The sequence below is a fragment of the Corapipo altera genome, unplaced genomic scaffold (genome assembly GCF_003945725.1).
Source record: "Corapipo altera isolate COAL_440 unplaced genomic scaffold, ASM394572v1 45, whole genome shotgun sequence".
In the NCBI taxonomy this organism is placed as follows: Eukaryota; Metazoa; Chordata; class Aves; order Passeriformes; family Pipridae; genus Corapipo; species Corapipo altera.
This window is the reverse complement of record NW_020884877.1, coordinates 19121259-19141101: the sequence shown is the minus strand read 5'-3', so window position 1 is coordinate 19141101 and position 19843 is coordinate 19121259. Positions and strand designations below refer to the sequence as shown.

General features: G+C 61.1%; 2 protein-coding genes across 4 annotated transcripts; one reads left to right on the top strand and one right to left on the bottom strand.

The window, feature by feature from the left end:
- Nucleotides 1-7582: 7582 nt before the first annotated feature.
- On the top strand, nt 7583-13806 carry RUFY4 (RUN and FYVE domain containing 4). Its single transcript, XM_027636567.1, has 12 exons — nt 7583-7640; nt 8629-8690; nt 9434-9540; nt 9902-10027; nt 10301-10407; nt 10548-10691; nt 11391-11397; nt 11563-12468; nt 12545-12651; nt 13237-13383; nt 13493-13624; nt 13704-13806. The coding sequence occupies exons 2-12, from the start codon at nt 8645-8647 to the stop codon at nt 13804-13806; spliced, it is 1932 nt and encodes a 643-aa protein (XP_027492368.1). The 5' UTR covers nt 7583-7640; nt 8629-8644.
- A 1278-nt stretch (nt 13807-15084) lies between these two features.
- On the bottom strand, nt 15085-19837 carry CXCR2 (C-X-C motif chemokine receptor 2). Of its 3 annotated transcripts, XM_027637512.1 has the most exons (4): nt 18788-18894; nt 18500-18559; nt 18331-18393; nt 15085-16474 (listed from the first exon to the last, which is right to left on the bottom strand). In XM_027637512.1, the coding sequence occupies exon 4, from the start codon at nt 16467-16469 to the stop codon at nt 15393-15395; it is 1077 nt and encodes a 358-aa protein (XP_027493313.1). In that variant the 5' UTR covers nt 16470-16474; nt 18331-18393; nt 18500-18559; nt 18788-18894; the 3' UTR covers nt 15085-15392. The 3 variants fall into 3 exon arrangements, with proteins under 3 accessions (XP_027493313.1, XP_027493311.1, XP_027493312.1); XM_027637510.1 differs by lacking the exon at nt 18500-18559 and having other exon boundaries at nt 18788-19837; XM_027637511.1 differs by having other exon boundaries at nt 18500-18901.
- Nucleotides 19838-19843: the final 6 nt, after the last annotated feature.

The following is a 19843-nucleotide window of genomic DNA, read 5'->3' as shown; positions in this document are numbered from 1 at the left end:
TGCAAAGCAGCATCATTGCTGCAGGGTGCCCCGGGAAGAGGCCTTGCCCCCCGCTCCCAGGGTCCCGATGGGATGCCCGGGGATGCCAATGTGTCTCCTATGCACATAGCCCCCACTCTGCTCTGGTCCCCATGGCCCTGCTTCATTAACAGCAATTATCCCCGCTAGGGAAAGAGCTGACCCTTCGATTCCCACCCCTGCAGAGCCCCTTCTGCTTGTCTTGTTGCCAACACAATTGCCATGCCAGAGGGGATGTCGATGCAGCACCCAGCTTTGCACTCCCCACCCCCCTGCTGCTGGAGAGGCACCCTGCCCACCCAGTGCCAGCCAGGGAACCAGCCCATCCCACAAAACAACCCTGCCCCAGCTCCATACTGGAAGGATCCCTGTTATCCTCCCAAGGCTGGGAACTGTTGGGAGGATGCAGGGGATGGGGCTGCAGGACTTCTCGGGAATGTCACCTGGGTACCCACCAATGGGTACCCACCTCCAGGGGCCAAGCACCTACACTGTGCAGGGGTGGGGATGCAAAGCCATCCCTGGCCACGGGTCCCCCAACACACACACCCAAGGAGGCTGGAAGAGGAGCCAGGTGTCCTGGGCTGGAAGAGGCACCGGTTAGAGATGCCAAATTAATCAGGAGCTGGAAGGCCTGGGTTCATTGCCCAACACTGCAGAGAAGTGCAGTGACTGGGGGGGATCTGGGACACCCAGTTCCACTGACGCTGCAAAGCCAGAGTGGGTGGGGGGGGGCATCAGGACACCTGGGTCCAACCCTGTAGGCTCAGGTCCACCCAGCGCTTTGCACCCCGCTGAGTCGTGGGGCCCAGCTTGCCTCGGTGACTGGTGGGGATGCAGAGTCTCAAAACCCCAGAACTAACTGGATTCTCCCGGTTTTCCCAGTTTCCATCCGCTTCAGCGGGGTAGCAGAGCCTCTGCCCCGGGGAATGGCGGGGCCCCCGGCCAGTGACGCAGGCTGGGAGTCGTGGGGGATCAGCCCCCAACCCTATCCAACCCCAAAACCCTTCCATACACCCTCCCACAGCCCAGTGTCCCTGTCCCGCATCCCATTCCGGTCCCCCCTTCGTGCACCCCCCAGCCCGCTGCCCACCGCCGCCGTTCTCCCAGGCTGGGTCTCGCCCCGCACTCCACAGTCCCCGGGGCTCCTCCCGGCCCCTCTCCGGGTCCGGTCCCCCCAGCCCCACCCCGATGTCCGGCCGTCCCTGCCGGTCTCAGCTCGGTCCCGGTCCCGGTCCAGCCCTGCCCGTTCCCCCTGCTCCCAGCCCACTCGTCCCGGTGCAAACGCCCCCGCTCGGTGCCGCTCCCCTCGCATCCAGTCCCATCCACCGCCAGCAACCGGGACCAGCCCCGCTCTGGGATCCCGGCGCCGAAACCCCGCCGCGCTCCTGTCCTGCTCCCCCCGGCGCCCCTCGGTGCCCCCCGGTGCGGGCCGTACCCAGAGCAGGCAGGAGAGGCACAGCCCGGTCATGCTGCCCGCGGCGCGGCCCCGGCCGGCCGAGCCCCCCGGCCCCTCGCTCCGCCCGCCCGCCCCGCCCCGGCCCCACACCGCCCCTCCGGCCGGGGGGAGAACGGGGGCGGCAAACCAGCCCTCGGACCCCAGCAGCGCCCCAATAGAGTTGACCCGGGGGCGATCAGGCCCCCCCCCCACCAACGCCAGCAGAAAGGCTGCGGGACTGGGGGGGCCCGGAATGGGGCTGTGCGTGTCCCAGGCCCCCTCTCCCCCACTCACACACATTTGGGATCCATTTCCTCCGCTGACCGTGGGACACCCGCCACCCACGTCACCCCCCTCCCTTCTCCGACCTCCAGCGGGTCCTGCGGCGGGATGCACCCCCCCCATTCTCATCCCCAGCCGTGTCCCCTGGGTGGTCCCGGGATGGGAGACGGGGAGGGATCGGCGGACATCCATGCGCGGAGCTGGGGGGCCTCAGCGAGGGGAGACAACCTCCAGGCGGGACGGAGAGCAGCTTGGCAGTCCGCGGCCCTGACAGGGATGGATTTGGCAGGGGGATGCTCCAACCCCTCCTGGGGGGCTTAGCCGGGTGGCACACGGTCCCCCCTCTCTCTCCACCAGCGCGGACTCTGGCTCCAGCCTGGAAACTTGTGCTCAGCTGGCCATGACCATGAGGGTGTGAGTCAGGGTGCAGGACGTGCCAGGGGGAAGGACACGCCGGGCAGGACAAGCAACCGCTAACACAGGGATCTGGACATGGAGGGGACGTGGGCACTATAATGCCCCCCTTCCCATGCCTCAGTTTCCCATCTGTATGCTACATACAGTCACCGGCTCAGAGAGAAAGGGCAGAGCAGGACAAGGGGGTTGCCCTCCCCAGAGACTGGGATTGCATCTGACCCCCTCAAAGCGCAGCATCCCCTCCCCTATCCCATGCCCTCCACCTCCACCCCACTTTGATGTGCCTTCCTGCCCACCCCGTACTCGAGGAACCCCTGTGGAGATGTGACAGCTGGGACAGGGGAGAGGTAGGGGACAGCACCTCCTACCCCTCCATGCCAGCTGGGGCAGAGGGAGGCTGTAAGGACCGATCCTACCCACAGCACCAAACAAGCAGGGAGCGCCATCCATGCACACCCCACCCCATCATTACAGCCCTCATTAATCAGCCTTGTTACTGCCCACAAATAAAAACCCCAGTGGAGAGGAGTGTCCCCACACCCCCCAATAAATCATCTCCTCCCATTCACTGCCAGGACAATCCCAGGCCCCTCAGAAGGGCAGGGACAAGGGTCATGGGACAGGGACAGAGTGGCTGCAGGGACACTGCCTGTAAGCATCATTTAAGGATCGTTTTCTCAGCAGGGAGATGCAGACAGGGCCACTTAGCACAGGGACCCCTCATGGGTACTACTGGTGCAGGCAGGTACTCCCAGTGCAGGGCCAGCCTTGGCAGGACTTCTCTGTGTCCCCCCTTCCGGGGGTGATCCTGTCCCCAAGGCCCCCACACCCACTTCCAGCAGAGCTGTCCCCACACTGCCCTTGGGTGCACAGGGCATACACACACATCACACACACCCCTATGTACATGCCAGGGCACACTCATGTACACCACACACACAGCCCATACCACATGTGGTGGGTGGGCCCTCATGTGTGTAGGTGCCTGTCGGCACAGGAAGGACTGGGGAACACCCCTCTAACAGTTCACACGAACGTAAAGCCTCACTGCTTCTGTCCCCAGCACACACGCACATGCTAGAGGACACACACCCCACGACAGCCCCCCAGAGACCTGCTATGCACCCACACCCACATCAGCTACAGTTCACTCTCACCTTAGCCCCATCTGCATGCTTGTGAACACACATGCACAAGCATACATGTGTGTTACAGCCCCCCATGAGTCCCTGTTCTCACACCCACATCAAGGACACACGGACACAGGGATGGGCATGGGACTGCACAACCACCACCCTACACCTCACCAGTGCCTCCCACCCACCCATAGCCCTGAGCATCCCCCTGTACTCCCATCAGCTCACGATCCTGCGTTCCTGACACACGCTGGTGTCCCCAAGCAGCCAGAGGCCTCTCTCTCCTCCAGGCTGGGTGCCTGCCCTGGCACATACTGGACTGTCACCAGCCTGCAGTGACTCCCCCAGACACTGCCCTGGCGGTGGCTTTGGCACCAGCTTTTCTGGCACAGTGCAGCTGGAGTGTCCCATGCCATTCCACCAGGCACAGGGCAGCTTCCAAAAGGTTGAGGAACTAAGTGAGGGTGGTGCATTGGGAGTTCTCACACTCCAACAGCTTCTCCCCTCCCTGCCTCAGTTTCCACAGCATGGGTGGCAGAACAGGATGAGTCCCCACACCAGGTGCTGCATGGGCACGGGAATCCCCTATGCAGGGCAGTCCTTTGGCACATGGATACCACACACACAGGTACTGATGGGCACACCTACACCCAGATGACCCCACGGGGGCCCCTCATGTTGGGCACATTTTTGGGCACAGAGAGTCCACCCTGACTGAGTACTTTATGAGTATGGTGTTCCCCAGTACCAAGTGCTTACAGGTACAGAGATCCCCTACACTGGGCACTTTATCGGCACAGGGATCTCTCGTGCTAGGTGTTTTATGGGCTTCAGGGTCCCCTCGCATGGGGCACAGTGCCCCCACTGTGGATTCAGTAGGGACACAGGGACACCCCCTGCCTACGTGTTCTCTCCGTAAGGACACAGGGATCCCAGCAGATCCCTTTGCATGAAAGGCTGTACAGCAGATCCCCTCCAGTCAGGCATTGCAGGGGCCCGCGGGTGTGGGTTATGGGAACACGCTGGAGGGGGGGCACAAGGAGGGACAAAGGACATGCCCTGCACCTAGCATGCATATGCAGGATTTAACCCTCCGATGCCCGCAGCAGGCAGGGCCAGCGGCAGCCCCTACCCCCACCCCCCACAGTCCCCGGACCCCGCCCCAGCCCCGTGTCCCCCGCAGCCCCTAACCCTAACTCCGTGACCGGCGGTGCCCGCTTACCTCCCGGCGGCGACGGGCGCGGAGGGGCAGGAGGCAGGACACCAAGGACTTCCCCCAGCCAACCAAGGTGGCAAAGCACCAGCTCAGCCGGGTCATGGTGCCCCTGCCCGGGGCTCACCTGGCCGGGGGAGGGTGCGGGGGCCGACCCCTGCCCAGGGCACGCTCGGGGGGGGGCTGTCGAACCCAGTCCTGTCCCCCCCACCACCGGCCGCAACAAGCTCCGGTGTCCGGGCAGTGCCCCGGAGGTGCCCGGGCGCGGGCACGGGGCTGTGCGACGGTGATGTGCTGGGGGGCTGCGGTCCCACCGGGCCCGGGCCCCCCCGCCGGTCCCCCAGCGTCGCCTGCGCGTTGGCAGCCAGGCAGGGAGCACCGTGCCCGCCCCTGTCCTGCAGTGCTTGGGTGGGAGCCAGCTCCGACACGCTCCCCCTCCTCCCCTCCTCCCACTCCTCCTTCTCTTCCTCCTCCTCCCTCTCCTTCGCCCGCACACGGGGCTCGGGGCTTGGCACCCCCGGGACTCACCCGCCTGTCCTCCGGGCACGGCATCCGCTGGGGTGAATGCCAGACCCTAACAGTGTCCCCCGCTCCAGAGCCCTCAGGTTTGGGGATGGAGGAGGTCGGACACCCTAGATTCGATCGCAGCGCAATTCACTATCCCCGCTCCGACCCTGCCTCAGTTTCCTTGTAGCACCCCCTCTCACCCCTAGCCCTAAATGGCAACGTGTACACACAGTGGGGACTTCTCTGCCCCTCTACTAGTCCTCCTGGCACCCCACCAATCTTCTCCTCTTCCTGGGAGCCTGAGGACACATTCAGTGACACCTCACCCAGCCCCCTTCCAGTGGGGTCTCCTCCCCGAAGCCTGCCTGGCTGATGCACCATGCTGTGGGCACTGAATTACCCAGGGGAACCTCTCCCTGCAGAACAGCTTGAAATGGCCCTGGGCACCCCCCTCACCATGGGGCTTGCACAGGGCAGGGGGACAGGATGCACCCCACTGGGGACCACACATCCTCCATATACCCATCGGGGTGGTGCCAAGAGGAGCTGGTGACAGCACCCCCAGATGCTGCCATGACGACATGTTGGTGCAGGGCAAGGATCGTCCCCACAGGGCAGTTGCTGGTGCCAAGCGTGGGCAGTGGCAATGCCAGGCCTGGACACTAATTGCATTTGCCTTGGGGAGGCTCCTGACAAGCAGCCGCACCAGAGAGGGGTGCAGGGAGTTCGGGTGGTCCCCCACACTTCACAGCTGTCCCCCACAGCTCTGTCTGGCACCTAGGAGGGGCAGAGGGCTGGCAGGCAGAGGGGGCCAGGATACAGCCCCCCCACACCGAGCCCCAGGGAGGTGACATCACTGCTGGCTCCATGGTCCCCCACCCTCATTTAATTAGCAGATGGCCCCCGGCCCCCCCGGTGGGCAGCACCAGGCCTGTGCAGGGCCATTAGCTTTATTGGCTGTGCTGAACCAGGGCCAGGCCTCGTTAATTGAATTGCACTTGCGCCAAGGACGGGCGAGTGTCTTCTGGGCCCCCCCAGCCTCCGGCATCCCCACCCTAGCCTTTGGCTGGGACAGGGGTGGGGGACCCTGCTGCCAGGGTGCTGCTTTGGCACAGCGGGCAGGGGCACATTCCCCCCACAGGTGTTGGGGTGCTGCCCGTGCAGTGCCTGGCACAGGGCATGCAGGTGGGTGCAATGGCGGGCACACACATGTGTCTGCAGGCACACACGGTGCCATCTCAGACTTGTGCCCACACCCACCACACGTGTAGAGTTTGTACGCGCACATGCATCCTCATAGCCATGCATGCACAGCCAGCACAAGTGTGCCATTGCACACATGCCTGCACACGCATACAAGAGCACATGCATCCTCCAGGCACAGTGGGCTGATGCTCCACTTCCCCCTCCACACACACACTCCTATCCTATGTGGGATGCTGCATCCCATGCCCACAGTGCCACACAATGGAGTGGCACAGGACAAGGGGGTCCTGAAGAGGCTGGCATCACCTCGAGCACTGCCACTGCCTCCCCCATCCCTCCTAGCTGCTTGAGGGCATCTCAAAGCCCAGCACCCACCAGGAGCCAGGAGGGTGCTGGGAGGCCCAGGCTCCCACTCAGCATCACTTCCTACTTTCACTTTGGTGCCGAGTGAAGCCCGGCTGGGGAGAAGCAGTTGGCCCCCAAGACACCCGGGTGGCACAGGTAGGGGCAGCATGTGCTACAAGGAGGGGTGTGGTGGAGGGCAGGATGTGGGCATCACTGTGGGCATCCACCAAGCTAAATGGTGGTGGGGAACGGGATGGCAGTGAGTCCTCCTGGACTGGCAAGATGGGTTGGCATCACCCCTGGTTTCCCACCCTCCAAGGGTTTTAGTCCTCAGTCCAGAAGGAACCCACAGGACAGGGCTGACACAGCACAGGGGGTCAGGCACAGTGGTTGAGGGGCAACTGCTGGGCTGGGGGCTCCCTAACAAGGGGGAGCCTTGGCCAAAATGCTTGGGGGAGAGTTTGCACCCTGGCTCTGGGCATAGCCCCCCTGTGTGGGGCAGATGCCAACAGAGGGCTGTGGTCCTTGCTGGGGGAGGCAGTGGTCCTTGCTGGGGGGGGGGTGGACGGGGGCTGCAGATCCTGTGGGGGTCTCTGTACCCAGGGGCTGTTGGCACTGGGGGGTGGACTCTGTACCAGAGAACTACAGTTCACTCTCATCTTAGCCCCATCTGCATGCTTGTGAGCTGGGTATGGGTCCTTCCACAAAAATTGCAGGATGGTCCTTCAAAGTATTCCCGACTCTCACTCTCATGGGAGGACACCAGGGTCCCCCCAGACCTGACACTGTCCTTCCTCTGTCCTCCACAGAAGCTGCCTAGGGGGACCAGCCTTGCTGACCCTTTCCCCAGAACTGGCACCCTTCATAACAGGGAGCTGGGGGCTGGGGGCTAAGCTGCAGTGCCTGATGTGATATGGGCCGGGTGGGTGGTGGCTCCTGCGGCCTCACCGACCTCCCACACTTCCTCCTGGCCAAGGTACAAAAGGAGAAGCAGGCAGGCACAGCGTGGGCACAGGACACTCCAGCGTGCCCCCAGCACTCAGCGAGCAACTCGGGGCACTCAAGCTGCTGACTACAGGTAAGGGGCTTCTCTTCCCCGGGGAGACTGAGGCATGGGCAGGGTGGGCAGACAGGAAGATAGTTCATCAAAGGTCTCTCAAGGGCACTGGAATGGGAACCCAGGCATCCTGAGTCGCATGTCCTGCTCCGTCACTCTGCCGTGACAGAGGGCACAGGGGAAGGCACACGGCACTCACTCACTCTTGGGCATGCTTGGACATGCTTATGCACAACCCTCCTGTGAGTGCACACACACCCTGCCATGCACACACCCATGCACATACATGTGTTCCCCCACACCACCCAGACACCATCCACAGTGACAAGTCACAGACCTGCCACCTCCATGGGCTCTTTCCTTCACCCTGTCCTCAGGCTTCCACCCACTGCTCCCCAAAATTACTCCGCTGCACTGTGCCCCCCAGCTCCTCACCCCATTCCCACAACACCCCCAAGCCCTGTGCCAGCCCCCCAGGCAGCATGATGTGCCAGAAGGTTCTGCTGAGGGGGGGCTTAGTTTGGAGGGGCTGCATGTCAGGAGCCGTGTACCCCCCTTCTCCAACCATCCAGGAGCCCCCACACTGGTCATGATGTGAGGGAAGCGAGAGCAGAAGAAAAAGCAGAGCTTCCCCTGTGCCAAACCCACATCCTGAATCCTGAGGAACAGGGACAGGGACAAGCACAGGGACACACTACAGATAAGCCATGCTCAGCCTCAGGAACTCCCCAGGGAATGGGAGCAGAGGCTGAGGACATTTTGGGGCAGGGCACATGGACAAATAAGGGGGTACAGGATACACCTTTGTCCACCCCATCCCTCCTACCTCATGCAGTGAGGGCACATGGGCAAGGAAAGGGGGTGCTTACACCCACCCTCTCTCACCTTAACAGCAGCCAGGTCTGGGGTAGAGCTGGGTGAGGACAGACCCTCTCCCTGGGACAGAGAGTTTGGGCATGCCAGAGGACTGCCAGCCTGGCACTTCTCATCACTGCCCCTGCCTTTGCAGATCCCTGTGCAGAGCCATGGCGGGGGACGGGGAGCTCAACCGTGTCATCAAGGACTTGCAGAGTAAGTGTGCCAGCCAGTCCCCTGCCAGCGTGTCCCCTGTATGGCACATCTCAACCTGGCTGTCCTGGGTCCTTTCTTGCACCCAGCCCATGGGCAGCAGGGGTGTCACTATCAGGGGTGCTCCAGAGCATACAAGTGCCAACCCGACCACTGCTGCCTGCTCCTGTCGTCGCTGCCAGTCCCTGGGGACTGGCAGTGCCCAGCAGATAGTTGTGCTCCTTGCTCCCCCTGCTCCCCTGTTTCATCCTAGGGCAAGTTCCTCTTTCTCTTTGGAGAAAAGGAGGCTCAGGGGTACCTTATGTCTCTCTACAACTGCCTGAAATGAGCCTCTTCTCCCTGGTTACAAGGGTTAGGACAAGAGGAAATGGCCTCAAGTTATGCCAGGAGAGGTTTAGGTTAAATATTAGGAAAAATTTCTTCACAGAATTGGTTATCAAACATTGGAACAGGTTACCCAGGAAAGTGGTGGAGTCACTACCCATGGAGATATTTAAAAGACATGCAGATGTGTCACTTCGGGACATGGTTTAGTGGGGGACTTAGCAGATCTGGTTCTCAACTAGACTGGATCTTAGAGGTCTTTTCCAACTTAGATTTTATAATTCTGCCATTAGAAATCCCTGGGTCCAGGAGTTGTGAGGCAGTGGAGAGGGGGATGGGATGGGATGGGATGGGATGGGAGAGAGTACCCACTGTCTGCTGCCTGAGCAGTGCCATGCCAGCTCAGCCCTGCCGTCCTGCAGAGACCGTGGCTGAGCTGAACTGCAGCTACCGGGAGCAGAACCTGCCGGTGACGGATGGGAGCCGGGAGCTGCACAGCCTCTGTGCCCAGCTGGAGTTCCTCCTCCAGGTACTGCTTCTCCTCTGTCCCTGCTGCTCTGCACCTTAGTTTCCCCTTAGGCACAACTAAGAGCTGAGGAGACCCTATGTTAACCGTTCGGGGGGGGGTGGTATGACCCCAGCCAGCTTTGTCTGGCCCTGGGCAGCCCCAGCCACATGAGCACCTGGACCAGGCTCTCCCTCATCCACGTGTGTAATTGCACGTGCTGCAGAAGGGAAATTGAGGCATGGAGCCAGTGAAGAGAGGACAGCCAGGGGACACCCGGACCAACCCTGCTGGGGCGGCTGGCTGGATCCTAGCCTCACAGGGGACAGGCTGGGAGACAGGGGACACCTTCAAACAAGAAACTCCAAGCTTGTACATCTGCCAGTTCGACCTCAAGGAGAAGAGGAGCTTCTTTGGGCAGCGCAGGGACTATTGGGACTTCTTGTGCCAAGGCCTGGCACGGTGCCGGCAGGACCATGAGGGCGTTCAGTTCGTCACTTCCCTGGACAAGGTGGGCATGGGCTAGTGGGACGCCTGGGAACTTGTGCACATCCACATGCTTCTGCTTGCTTATAGGTACACATGCACTTGTGCATAGGTACACACTCGCTTGGGCACTGAGGATTCACCCACTGGTGCTATAAGGGGTTTTCTCCCCTCTGGGGTCCCCACTGCCCCCTAGCCATGGACCTGGGGACCTCCTTTCCCCCTGCATGGGCTGGGGGGGAGGTGTGTAGGGGGAAGACTGGTGTGACAGGGTTTGATAACCCCTTCTCCCTCCCAGCTGAAGACCCCTGTGGGCAGGGGCCGAGCCTTCCTGCGGTACTGCCTGGTGCATCGGCAGCTGGCAGAGTCCCTGCAGTTCTGCCTCCTCGACCCCGAGAGCCTCCGGTGAGAGCAGGGGCACAGTGAGGGTGGGGGACATGGTCAAGATGGGCAGCGCCCTGCAGCACCTGGTCAGTAAGGGTGCTGCAGGCATATGTGCCCACCCAGGGCATAGAGGGGTGCCTGAGCCTGTTTTGTGGTTGCAGCGAGTGGTACTACGCCCGCAGCCCTTTCCTGAGCCCCCAACATCGGGCAGAGATCCTGGGCAGCCTCTATGAGCTGGACTGTGTCACCTTCCACCTGGCCCTGCACAGGGACGACCTGGACATCGCCTGGCCTATGTTCTCTGAGTGAGCCTGGGGACACCGGGACACGGGGGCATTGGTGGCACCAGCAGTGTCAGGGGCATCAGAGGTACCTGAGGCTCAACATTGCAGAGCAGCATATGGGCATTGTCCAACTTCCCTGGACCCCACGTGGAATCCCAGAGGTGCCAGCCCTCCATACATGGCCCCAGGAGGGTACAGATACCGGCACCAGCACACACACCATGCCTGTGCCTGCAAACATGCCACACACATGTGTACACACACACGGAGCCATCCTCTGCCAAGTACACCCCCAGGCACAGGTCTGCTGCAACACTGTGACACTGTGACATCTGACACACAGGGGCACATGCTTGCACACCCTTGCCCTCTGGGCACACTTGCAGGGGGACACCCATGAATGCAGCTGTTCCAGCACACTCACACCTGTTCTGCTGCTTGCACACTTGTGTGCACGCACTGCCACAAGCATACATGCAGCCCCAATGCCCCCCTGCAACCACCACAGGGGTCTCTGGGTGCCACCCATTCTGTGGGTTCTCAGGCTGGTGGCACCAGCATCCCTGGTCCCCTGCCACCAGGTGCCACCTGGTGTCACCAGCCCTGCTGCCCTTTACATCCCCGAAGGTTGGCTGTGCACAGGGAACTCAGAGGGAGGATGGCAGTACCGTGCTCGCCTTGGGGGTGACCTGGTGACCCTGAGCCCTGTGTCCCCTCTAGGTCGCTGGTACGGCCCAGCTCAATGACCAGGAGCAGCCCAGCAAAGACAGCTCCACAGACACACAACACCAGCACTGGGGCACACAGATGGCCTGATGGTATCGTCCATCCCATTGCGGCACCCTGTGGGACACCAGCTCACTCATGTCCACACACCTTGTCTGCCCTGCAGGCAGGGGATGTAGAGGTGGAGGATATGGAGATGGAAAACGCAGAGATGAAGAAGGACATGAAAGAGGAGGATGAAGAGGAGGTGGAAAAGGATGAGGACAAGAATACGGAGGAGGAGGTGGAGGAGGTGGAGGATGTGAAGGTGGATGTGGAGGAGGACATGAAGGAGAATTTGGGACAGAAGGGTGAAAAGGAGTTGGAGGAGGATGAGAAGGAGATGGAGGATGTAGATGTAGAGGAACTGAAGGATGTACATGGCTCTGGCAAATCACCTCAGCCTGATGGTGCCAGGGAGCCTGGCACTACCCCACTCACTGGCATGAGGTGCACGCTGAGTTCTCCATCACTGGTGCCCAGGCAGCCGGGTGGGATGGAGGCATCCCTACAGGCACTGGTATCCCAGCTGAGGGCTGAGCTGGGTCAGCAGGAGGTGGCAGTGCGAGCATTGGCAGCACGGCTGGCACGGGCAGAAGTGCGACACCAGCAACAGGAGGAGGGCAGTGCCCAGCGGGCCCGGTTGTGGGCACACGAGGCTGAGGCACTGAGGGAGACCAACACCTTCCTGGAGCGGGCACTGGAGACGGTGGTGGCAGCAGGGTGCCCAGGGGCACTGGCGCAGGCACAGGAGGAGGCACGGGGCTGGCAGGAGGTGGCGGAGGAGCGGGGCACCCAGTTGGCTGAGGTGCTGGCAGAGGGGGCAGCGCTGGCCTCGCGCCTGCGGGAGTGCCAGGCAGCGCTGGTGGCAGCAAGACAGACAGACATCCTGGGGCATGCTGGTGCCCAAAATGAGGTGGCCGTCGTGGAGGAGGTGCTGCGGCAGGCACTGGAGCTCGCCCGTGGTCCCCAGGAGCCCTCACTGGACCCCCAGGCAGAGGGGGAGCCCAGTACAGCTGCCAGCATGGCCATGGTATGAGCAAGCCTGAGGGAATCCCGTGGTGGGGCAGGGGTTTGGGGTCCAAGGTTGAGTTGCCACTCTCCCACAGCGCTTGGCCAGCCTGGCCACTGCAGCGCGGGAGGAGACATGGCAGAGCCGGCAGCAGCTCCAGGCCCAGCGACAGGAGGTGGCACGGCTGCAGGAGGAGCTCAGCAGGTTGGGCAGGAGCCCCCACTTCCATCACCCACCACCCCAAAATGGGATCCCCCATCTCCACCTGCCACAGGGTTTCCCTTGGGACCCCCAATGATGTCCCACTTGGACACAGGGGAGCAGCAGCTGGGGATGGGCAGGGAGAGGGAGGGAAGGATTTGGGGAAGGATGACTGCAGGGAGGGGTCAAGTTGGAACTGATAGGTAGGTGGAGGGGTGGGTGGGCAGAGGGGTGGAGTGATTTGGGGTGAGTAGATGGAGGGAGGGCAGGAAGGATGAATTTGGGATGGATGGATGGAGATGGGATGGTGGATGGAAAGACAGAGGGATGAATTTTGGGTAAGTAGATGCATGGGTGGGTGGGCAGAAGGCTAGGGGAATGGGTGTGGGGAAGGATGGACAAACAGCGGGGAAATGGATGGGTGGCTGACTCAGCAGATGGCAAGGTGCCTGTGGGGAGGGGGACAAAGCTTGGGGATGGATGGGCATCAGAGAAAAGGAGGGAGGGAGGGAGGGATGAATGCATGCATGCATGGAGAGATGACCAGCTGAGAGACAGGAGGACCATCTCCCCGCTGCCCCGTGCCAGGGCCCGGCAGGACGGTGAGCGCTGGGCATCAGCGCTGCAGCGGGCACAGCGGGAGGCCCTGGAGCGAGAGGCCATGCGTGGCGCCGAGCAGGCGCGGCAGCAGGAGCTCATCCGCGACATGAAGGAGCGGCTGCTGGAGCTGCTGCGGTGAGAGCCCCGGAAACTCCATGTAAGGGCAAGGGGGTCCAAACCCCTTTGCCCGGAGGAGGGCACCAGAGCCCAGACAAATACAGGGCTGACCTGTTCCCTCCTGCAGGGAGAAGGATGCCCTGTGGCAGAAAACAGAGGGCATCGACGCCCCCATGCCCGGCCCGGCAACCCATGACACAGGGCTATGCTCCCGCTGCCACAAGGATTTCCGCCTCCTCTCCCGGCGGTACAGCTGCAGGTGGGCTATGGGGGTAACTGGGGGTGGCACTGACACAGCAATGGGATGGCACAGCTCTCACCACCTGCTCTCTCAGCAGGCTGTGCCAGGGCAAGGTGTGCCATGCGTGCTCCATGGACTTTGGCAAGAAGGGCCGCTGTTGCCTGGTTTGTTACCAGCAAAGGCACCCACAGGCGACATGAGCAGGGACTGCAGCCCTGGCACCGTTCCTGGGACACCTCCTGCCCTGGCTGTCTCCTCTCAGACTTACTGGGGACCCAGGTGTCCAGGGCCTTCATGCAGGTCCTGCTGCCCAACATTTCAAGTTTGAGATCTGTCTTTCTTGTGGCTGGTCCACAAAAATGAAAACAACCCATTTCTGTTATCCCTGCGGCTCTCATGTCATCTGTCAATCGTTGCCAGATTGACACCCAGGCTGGGTGTGGGGTGGGGGAATGCTGGCATGGGGGTGTTCAAGTCCTCCTGGGGTGTCCTGACTGCAGCCAGGCTGAGCCACTGCCTGCCCTGTCCCACAGCAGGGAGGGAAGACAGCTCTTGGGCAACAGCTCTGGCTTCCTACCACGCTGCGAGGAACCACTTGGGCAAGCGATTTCTCAGATGCAAAGGTGATTGGCTCAGCACCCCCACTGACCCTGCTCAGCCTCAAGTCCCTGGGGCTCCCTCCTGGGTGCCAGGAGACCCCCGTACTCACCCATGAGCCAGCACATGGGTGACACCCATTGATGCCCCCATGGTTAAGGGCCCCCAGGAACCTGGATCAAGGGCAATGGAGGAGCAATATGGGACCCCTGTGAAGAGATGCTTAGGAGTGCTGGGGTAGCCGTCCTGATGCCTGGCACACAGGGTGGCAGGAGAGTCCCCAGCAGGGTCACAGCCCCCTCTTCAGCTCCTCTACCCCAGTCAAATGTCAGCCCCAGTTGCCCAAGCCGGGACGGAAACATCCCATTTGTGTAAGGGACAGGTCCCAGCCCTTTGCGTAACAATATCCTGACATTGTGGTGTCGGGGGGAGAAGGGGGTGCCTGGGGTGCTGGCACCCTTCAGGCAGGGGTCACAGTGTTGGCTCAGTTTCAGTGAGGGGCTGCTTAGGGATCTTTCAGCAATTTGCTCTACTGGGGCTTGGACTGGGGTTGGGAAAGGAATGGCTTTGTCCCCAGGTGGGACAGACTCCACATGGAGACCTCTGTACAAGGGAAGTGCTAGGACCTGGCTAGGTGGCTGTAGGGAAAAAAACCTGGGCTTGGGCCCCTTCTGGGGTTTTACAGGATGCCAAACCCTCTGCAATAGCCTCTGAGGCAACAGCCCTTCCCTGTCCTAGAAGGAAGCAGGGTTACCTGCACTCCAAAAGGCTCAGCTGGCACCACCATCTTGGCACTGTCCATGGAGATGTGCCCTAGCCCTGTCCTGCTGTCTCTTTTCCTGTGGCAAAGACAAACCAGACCTGGGTGATCAACCCACTAACTCCTTTATTGCTGCATGGTCGACGGCCACAAACACCATCCCCACAGCAGGCTCTCAGAATCCCCAGAGTCACAGGCTTTGTCTCAAAGAGAGGGGAGAGTGGGCAGCACTTGGCATCGCTCCTCTGGCAATGGAATCCTACCACCTTGCCACCCAAGCCCCCTTCCAGCTGGGGTCCGGCATCCAGTGGTGGCCCTGCCCATCCCCATATCATCACCACCCACGTTCCAGGGGGCTGGATAAGGATGCTGAGGTGTGTGGGGTGCCGGGATCTGCTGGGAGTCACGAGGACTGGATACCAGAAGGGCTCAGAGGGTGGTGGATGTGTTGCCAGAGGTGGAGGCATAGGAGGCACGGCCATAGCGGGCAACAGCATCCTTGCTGATCAGCCCACGCTGCGCCAGGATCTTGAGGAAGCTGTTGCGAAACTTCTGGCCGATGAAGGCGTAGATGATGGGGTTGATGCAGCTGTGGGCAAAGCCCAGGACCTGTGTGACAGAGAGGGCTGTGTTGATGCGGTTCCTCCTCTCGCAGGTCTCGGCGATGGCCTGTGTCCTCATGAGGGTGTCGCTCACCAGTGTGATATTGTAGGGTAGCCAGCAGACCAGGAAGACGAGCACCACGGCGAAGATGACCTTCATGGCCCGCTGCTTCTGAGCATTCTTGGTCTGCAGGAGGGTGTGGATGGTGACACCATAGCAGAAGAGCATCACCAGGAGGGGCAAGGCAAAGCCGAAGGTCTGCGGCAGCACCCGCAGCACCACCCGCCATTTGGCTGTGTCCTCTTCACCAATACGCTCGTAGCACACGGTGCCATTGGTGGGTGAGGTGAAAGCCTCACGGAAGAGCAGCATGGGCAGGGAGAGCAACACAGAGAAGACCCAGATGCCCAAGCAGACAAACTTCACCCAGTGCCTCTTCTCAGTGGCGGCCCGGGTGGCGTAGACAATGGCCAGGTAGCGGTCGACGCTGATGCAGGCCAGCAGCAGGATGCTGCTGTAGAAGTTGGCTTCCTGCAGCACGGAGATGGCTTTGCACATCACAGTGCCAAAGACCCACTCGTGGGCTCGGTAGGCAGCCCAGAGGGGCAGGGTGAAAGCAAAGAGCAAATCTGCCACGGCCAGGTTGAGCAGGTAGACGTCAGTGACAGAGCGGCTGGTGTGGCTGGAGGTCACCACCAGCACCACTAGCCCATTCCCCACTACACTGAGGATGAAGACGAGGCAGTAGATCACCACCACCAGGTACTTGTTGAGGACGGAGCCATCAGGCCGGCATGGGGCAGAGGAGATAGCGATGTCAGGCAGGGCTGTGCTGTAGTCATAGGTGTAGTTGTAGAGGGAGAGTAAGCTGGACAAATCCCCATTGAAGGACAAGGACTCCATTTTGCCTGTGGAGTACAAAATGGTATGAGTGTGGGGTGGCAGAGTGGTGTGGGCCAGGTGTGACAGCATCTCTGGGTCCCCTGGCATCTCCATTGCCACCCAGGCCCCTCCCAAGCAGTGGGCAGCACTCCTGCATCACTCCACTGTATTCACACTGTCCTAGGTAATGGGCAGTGTTGCGGGCAGACACTGTCCCTCATATGTCCCCTTGTAAAGTGCCCCCTGCACCTTGGTTTCCTCCACTTTACCCCAATCCTGTCCCTTCCCTGACTCCCGTGGAAGAAGGGGTTCCCTCACAGACTGACCACCTCTTCTCTGGCTGGGGGCCTCCCCCATCAATGTACCATCACATCTCTCCAGGAGATACCTGGCTCCTCTGGCAACTGTGGGGTCCCCTGGTTTGTATGGGTCCTTCAAAAGCCTTCCGAGCTCTTTGGGCATCTCAGAGCCCAATGGGGACCTCTGAAGTTCTTCAAGTACCCCTGGATCCCACCAGCCTCTCCACCCCCTCAAGTATCACTGCTGCAGCTGCCACTCATGCCACCTCAGCCGGGCTGTGGTCATGGTACCTGGGGCAGGCAGCACTGAAAAACATCTGAAAGTGTTTCATGCCCTTCTTCCCCCTCCCAGTCCTGTTCCTCTGTGAGTGGTTTCAAGCCTCAGACGGAAAGACATCACACACTTTGCAGGAGGCTTTGGAAATATTTCACATCTCTGGTCTTCCTGTTGCTCAGCTGGGCTCTGCCAGGCATCCTCATGCTCCCCATGCTCGGCCTCAATGGGGAAATCACAGGTGACAGTCACTCTTCCTGTTTCCTCACGTGTAGGAGACAACAAGCTTGCTCTGTTCCTACCTTCCCAGAGACCACTGGCTTTCAGCCTTCTCCCAGTATGGATATGGACTCTGGTTTCACTCCATTTTCACCCCTCTGCCCCATTTCTGAGCCCTCAAGCCCCGCCAGGGGGGAGAGGCCAGGACTGTCTGGAGATGCTGCGTCCCTGCAGTGCTGGGGGGTTTCTGGCCCCAAACTGGCTCTGTTTGAACCCAAATCCTCCCTGGGACCAACTTTCCCCTTTTGCCTGACAGGAATTCCCTGCTGCAGCTGGGCTGGTGCCCACTGCCCAGAAAAATCCCTCCCTGGCTCTGCTGTCCCCTCTCCTGCAGTTTTCCCGGGATGGTAACCCTGAGGTGGTGATCCCAGGATGGTGACGCTGGGATGCTGAGGTCCCAGCATGTCAGAGGACCACAGCCAAGAATGCTGCCAGTGTCGATGGGGAAGGTCCTCTTGACTGAGGCTTCCACAGGCATGGTGCAGAGCCAGACACCAGTGCTTCCCCTCTGTCTGTTTCTGGCTGCTTCTTTCTTCCTCCGCACTCCAAAATCCTACTGGTTCCTCCAGAACTGGGTATTCCCCCACTCATGGGTATCCCACAGCTAGCCCAGCTGGGGGAGCAAGCAGCACACAATTTCCCCTCCTGATCCTGGAAGGGCTGAGGGACACTGGGGTGGCCCTGAGGGTCCCAGCAGGGAGGAAGGAGGGACAAACCATGGGGATGCACCCTCCCGGCTCATCGCTGTGCAAGGAAATGGGAGCAAGCACTTTTCCCCCACGGCACCCAAGGCTGATGTCTCCGGGGACTATGGAGGGTTTGCACCCCAGACAAGCCCTCAGCACAGCCCTGAGTGCCCCCCCGTCCTACCTCCCTCTCCCCTCACACCAGGGGCAGCTCCTTGGGCAGCTGGAGGAGCCCACCCCGGCCCCCAGCCTGCTCCACATGTGAAGGGGCTCAGACAGATGCTGGGGGGCTCTCAAAGCCCAAGGAAAGCCCCAACCTCCAGTGGAGAATCCCAGGGACTCACCGCTCGCTGCTGTCGCTTTCTCCTCAAATCTGGGGTCTTCTCCCAGTCCCAAGCTTTTTCTCACTGGGAAGCACACGGGCACTGGTTCAAATCCGGATGTCACCCCCAAAGGGCTCCGGAACAAAGTGTGCTGGGATGTGGCACAGCACCCGGCCAGGGGGTCCCTCACCTGCGCCCGTGCTGTGCCACTACCCAGTGCCCCTTCCTTCCGCTGCCCTCTTTATGCTGCCTGAGGAGGAAGCGAGATTGCAAAACCTTCTCCCAGCATGAAGGGGAAGTGGCAGCCCAAGGGACCCTTCCCCAGTCCCCCCAGGATGCTTTTCCTGGGCTAAGGGAAGCCCGCAGACCTCGTCACTCTCCTGGTGTCCCAGGCCACCCCGTACTGGCAGTACACCCGGGGGTGCATTGTCACCCCTGCAGTAATGCCTCCTGGGGTTCTCCAGCTGGGGGTCCTCACCTTGTCCCCAGGCCCTCAGTGGGTGCGAGGCTCCCTCCAAGACACCCCTTGGTGCTGCAGTCCCCCCAGGAGACTGGGAGCTCTCCGAGGCCGTGGCCAGTGGGTGATGGCAGTGCAAAGCTCTGTAACTCAAGTTTCCCCATGGATAGAGCAAGTGTGGCACCAGCATTTTGGAGGGTGCACAGGTGAACTGCAGGGCTGGCTTGGCCCCTGTTGGGGGTTGCTGTGGGGGACCCCTCCCGAGTAGAGTCCCATTTCTGTCTCACCCTAGCTGTGCCATGCCGAGCTGACAGACCCAAGTCAAACCATGCCATCAGACAGAGCTGTGCCCCCATGCCAGCCCCACAGACTTAGAGAACCCCCTGGCTCACTCCTCTGAGTACCCCTATTGCCTTTAGGGGAAACCTGCATCCAAGAGCATCCCCCAGGCACCCACAAACCCTTGGAGCACCCCCATCCTCACAGCTTTCTGTGAGTACTCCCCACTTTTGGGGCACCTTTCTTCCCTGGGGACACCGGTACAGTTGTAGAGCACTATCATATCCCTTGGGTGTCACTACACACCCAAGGACATCCATCCTGGAGACACCCACCCTATTTTGGACAACCCCCAGCTCCAGAGCACCCTCACAGCCCCCTGGGTGTTGCTGCTCTCTGTGGTCACCTCTCATGTTTCCGTGCAGACCTGAAATCATGGATTTCAGAAAGACACCTCATTCTCCCGTGAGCAACCCCATATCCCTGGGGCACCCTATTCTTATGGAGACCCCCCCATACTCTGGGGCACACCCACTACTCCCTGGAGTGTCCCTATAACCTTAGGGGAGCCCCACACTTTCGGGGACCTCCATACACGAGCAGCATCCCACGAGCGGGCGGGACATTTTTGGGGACCCCCCTACCATGCCCCAGGCGCACCCCAAATCCCAGCTGGGGGTGATCCCCATACCACGAGGGCCCTCCCCGTGTCCCGCCACACTTGGGGTCCCCCCGGTGCCCCCATTTCCCTCCCGCCCGGTGGGCATGGTCGAGGTGTGACGTCATGCGACGGGCGGG